Raw genomic sequence first — 4607 nt, forward strand, 5'->3', positions numbered from 1 at the left:
GACTCCCTGAGGGTCCCAAATCTGCATATTCGTTTCACACTCGACCCCTGCCTGAAGTGCAACAATCTCCACCCCACTCCCCAGCCTCGTCCTGCTCGCAAAAATGGGGACCTAGGCACCTACAAGAAACATAGGGACCTTTGGGGCCTGAGGTCACACGCAAGTCCTCTTTTATCACCCTCCAGGATGAGACAAGGAGGTGGTCCCTCTTTTCTCTCCCTCTCCCATGAATGCCCTTAGCTCTGCTCATATAGAGTGCGGAGATTCCTGGCCTTCCAATTCCCATGTTCCTTCACATGCCCCAGCAAATATATTGCTTTTCGTGCCTCCCAAGCTAACTTGGAGTCCGTGGGGTGCTGGTGTCCTCTCGCACATAGCTTCAGAGTTTACAGGGGGAGGTTCTGCACCCTCAGGAGCTGAGCCTGCTAATGCTGAGCTCCCGTGAGTGGCTGCTCTCTTTTCCTTAATTGGGGAGGGGGCAGAAGGTGGTGTCAGCCCACAGGAGAGATTCCTTCTTGTGACCAGGACGTTGTCCAGAGGCAGCAACAGCAACAATGATCTAAGGAATCTGCCCAGATGAAGAAGAACTGTCCATCCCCAAAGTGAACAGAAATGAAGCCCCTGGAATCCCCATATTGGGCTATTACCCCAGCACCAGACTCCCCCGTCCCCCGTCCCCCGTCAGACACCTGAGTATATCAGAGAAGAAAGCACTGGTGTTTTGTCAACAAGTGGGTGTCACAATTTGACTCTCTGAGCAAAGGGACAGGTTAGTTGTGGTAAGGGGACTCTGTCCTTTTACCTTTGGGAAATATTCTCAGCCCATTTCTTATTTTTTTTTTCTTCTGCAAAATGCGGTTGATTAAAAACTCCACCTCAGAGTACAACTCCCTTTAGTTTACTATATATTTTTTTACTTCTTCCTAAAATAACAGCACAGACACAATACGGTAGATGCTGATATATATATTTATTGACATAGAAAGCAGCTCACAACATATATTGTTTGGTGAAAAAATACAGAGTATAGAACAGCACTTATATTTCATCACTTTTATCTATACATATATCTATCTGGGTACATAGGTATAGGGAAATATCTAGAAGGGCACTCATCAAAGGGTTGACAATGATTACATAAGGGTGGAAAGATTTGGGTAATTTGTACTTCACTTTTTGTACTTTTTTATTGTTCAAAGATTTAACAATAAATTATACCACTTTCACAAAAAATAAAGCTGTCAAGGAAGTGAGCACACACAGAAAACAGACCCGTAGGCTGCAGGGAGAAGGAGCAAGGACAGAGGTCAGGCTATCTCCCTCCAATGTGCTGGTATCCAAGACCCTTTCTCCTCCACCCCAAAAGATAGCCACTTTGTGGATTAATTCATGCAGTTAGAAGCCCCGCCCCCACCCCAACCCAGTTTTCCCACTACTGGATGCTGAATATAGGTAAGGGTTCACTGAAATCTGGGAGCTGGTTCCTTAGAGTGGCTCAGAGAAGTCAATGTATTCGCCAGGGACCCCTCTTGACCTCTCCATCTCGGTATGGGTCAGCTCCTGCAGGGTGATGATCAAATTCTCAAAAACCTGGGCCTTGTCACTCTCGTTGTCACAGGTTTCTTTTGAGTGACCCTCGTCACCACAATAGGAACAGCGGATTGCGTGTTTTCGCTTCCTGGCTCTACGCATCTCCCCGGGACCATTATTCTTATAGCCAGAACCACCACTGGTGGAAGGAAACTGAGCCCTGGAATTGTGGGGGGAATCAATGACCAGCACTTCATCCTGAAGTCTGGCCCTGTCTCTGAGGGGAGGGGCACCCCAGGATGGAAGTGGAGGGTCCTGAGACTCCACCAGGATCACATCCTCATCGGAGTCGTCGAGGGTATCATCTATCTCTATTACATTGCAGTCAGCACTGCCGATCACTATCGGTGGGGAGCCCTGAAACGCCACAGGGCTGACTGCCCTCTCCACCATTGACTCAGACCTTTTTGGCCGCTTCCGTTTAATAAAAGCATCATCCCAATCCTCTTCCTCCCTTACCATTCTGATTAACTCCAGGAAATCGGGAAGCCGCTCCTGCTCATTTGCATACATCCTGAGAAAATCCTTAAGTCTGAGTCGGAGGTCCCTACTCAGCTCACCGCCTAAAAGGAGCTGCTGCAAGCGAGTCCGGTTTGCATCTTTCTCAGCTATGATGCCTGCCTGAATAGCGTTCTGGAGCTGCACCTCTAAACGGATCACGTAAAGGGAGGTTTTCTCCCCTTGAGCTTGTAAGGTGTTAAAAAATTTACCATGGGCAGTCACACTGCTTTCAGACTCCCCAAACACCAATTTCATGGCTCGCAAGAAATCTGCCACACTTAGGTTAGGGTTGGTTGCCTGAAGCACACGCATGACCTCGCGGGCAGGGCCCCTAAGGGTTTTCATCAAGCGCTTGAGCTTTTCCTCCTCAGACATACTCCAATCTGGCAGGACCCCATTGACTTGGGTCAGCCAGTTTTCAAAGGTTTCTTCCCCCTGGGCTGGCACCACCCTCCCCGAGAACAACTTCATGTTTCTGTCTGCCATGCTGGCCATTATAGGACCGAGACTTCTCCCCAGGGACCTCAGCATGGAATGGGCCCAAGGCGGCAAGGGTGCGTTCTGCCGCCGGCTGTTACCGACACGTGCAATGATGCTAGCCATGACTGACGACGATAGGGTATCTGAATATAAGATGCCTAGACTTTTTAGAGAAGCTTAATCTGCAGGCGGGAGAGGAGAGGGGGTGGCTCTGCGTTCCTATCTCAGCAGGGGCTGTAAAAAAGAAAGGGGAGCTGGTTAATAAGGGAGCAGGCTGCAGCTGCATTCTCTCCCTACCTGAATATCCTGCAGTACATTTTATATTTGCCCACTACCCTAAAAATAATCCTGTAGGAGACTGGCACTTACAACCTCCCAGAGCTACCCGATGGCTGCGTGCTAGCAAGGTGCTTTTTGCAGCCACATCCATCCCTCCCACCAGTCCTCCAACAGGGAGGGCAACTGTTGCTTCAAATTCTAGGTGTAGCAGTGTCTGGAGCTGATATTGGGCTCTCCAAATAGAGTACAATGATCGCAGATTTGTGGAAATAAAATCTCATTAACCTCATGGTCTCTGGTCTCAACCACACCCCCTTCTCAAAGTGCCCCCCACCCCCCGTCTCCCCCTTTATTTCTCAGATTCTTACACGAACTCTGAAACAAGAGTGCGCCTTTATTTAATTTCCAGCCTCTGCAACCAGTGCCCTCCGTGGGAAAGCTCCTCTCCGGGTACGGTCAACCTCTGTCCACAGGGGGTCGCAGATCCGGGTCCTCGAGGTTTCAAGATTGCGCCACAGCGGAGAAGGCCAGAGAAGGGAAGGGTTAGTAGCAGCTTCACCCGTCATCCTGCTACCCACAACCTCCGCTGTTGCCAGGCGAAAAATTCTCTCTGCCCCCTCCTGACTATAAGCCAGAGACCAGCCCCCCACCCCCAGCATTACATCTCCCCCAGGAAGCCGTCGGCCTACCAGCTCTGCAATCAGCTGCACAGAATTGAAGTTCAGATGCGGCTTTGATGGCCTGCCACGGAGAAAGGCAATAGGAGTTGGACACACCCACCCACATATTCCTCCCAGAAAGAGATGAGTAGATGCAAAGGAGGTTCGAAGCAAACAGCTTGAGATTCCTAGTCACCCCCCCCCCCCCCCCCCCCCCCCCCCCCCCCCCCACCCCCAAATCCAGGCAAATCTTACCCAGTCCGCAGTATCCAGGTGAACCCCACCTCCTCCCTCAGCGCAGCCGGGCCAAGAGTACTCCTACCCCTGCCTCGCAGTCACCGATTCTCCAAGCGGGGAGCCGCCCAGTACTGGTGGGTCTTCCCCCACCCCACTCCCCGCCGGGCAATCGCACCCCACTTCTTTACCTGTGCTCCGCTGGTGGGCAGCTGATGCTCCCGCGTCGCCAGCTGTAGATTCCGCCTTCTGGTCTCCTCCGCCCTGCAGGGGGCAAAGAATTGAAGCCTCCTTGGCCGCTAAGCGACCAGGGGCTGCCCGAAGGAGCTGCTTCGCAGGGCCGCCCAACCAGGGGTAGCCGAGACGAGACAGCGCGGTTCCTAAGGCAGCCGCGGCGGCTTTTATCCTCTGCCAGCTGAGACAAAAGAGCGTGACGAGCGGGCCAGTGCGGCCAATCAGCGAAGTGCGGGGGCGGACGCCCGGCACAGCCTTGGGCAGAGGCGAGTTTTCGCCCGAGGGGGCGGGGGCGCAGCAGGCCCGCGGAGCGTCAAGTGCAGCTTGATTAGACCTATGGAGCCAATCTGCCTGTTACCCGGGAATTTGCGACTCTTTCTTTCTCCCCCAACCCTTCCCTTCTCCCTGGGCTCAACGCTACATCTTAGGTCAGGTGCATTAAACACGAACTGGGTCCAAAATCAAGTGAATAATAAAAGCTCTTCACCTTGGTATAGGAGAAAGAGGGGGAAGAGGGGAAGGGGCGGGAAGAGCATTAGCACGTGCATTTTGGAAACAGGCTTTCACAGACATCTCCTCTTTTATTGTGAAGGAAGTATCAGTATGTCCATTTAACAGAGCGGAGAGCTG

General features: G+C 52.1%; 1 protein-coding gene across 1 annotated transcript; it reads right to left on the bottom strand.

The window, feature by feature from the left end:
• Positions 1 to 950: 950 nt before the first annotated feature.
• On the bottom strand, positions 951 to 4195 carry ZCCHC12 (zinc finger CCHC-type containing 12). The gene is made up of 4 exons (XM_003918188.4): positions 3935 to 4195; positions 3540 to 3591; positions 3219 to 3342; positions 951 to 2805 (listed from the first exon to the last, which is right to left on the bottom strand). Exon 4 carries the CDS (start codon positions 2692 to 2694, stop codon positions 1486 to 1488), a length of 1209 nt encoding a protein of 402 aa, XP_003918237.2. The 5' UTR covers positions 2695 to 2805; positions 3219 to 3342; positions 3540 to 3591; positions 3935 to 4195; the 3' UTR covers positions 951 to 1485.
• Between the last annotated feature and the right edge of the window lie 412 nt (positions 4196 to 4607).

The sequence above is a fragment of the Papio anubis genome, chromosome X (genome assembly GCF_008728515.1).
Source record: "Papio anubis isolate 15944 chromosome X, Panubis1.0, whole genome shotgun sequence".
NCBI lineage: Eukaryota > Metazoa > Chordata > Mammalia > Primates > Cercopithecidae > Papio > Papio anubis.

Bases quoted from the DNA above. Each gene is read 5' to 3' on its own strand.
- ZCCHC12 (XM_003918188.4), bottom strand. From the start codon at position 2,694: ATGGCTAGCATCATTGCACGTGTCGGTAACAGCCGGCGGCAGAACGCA.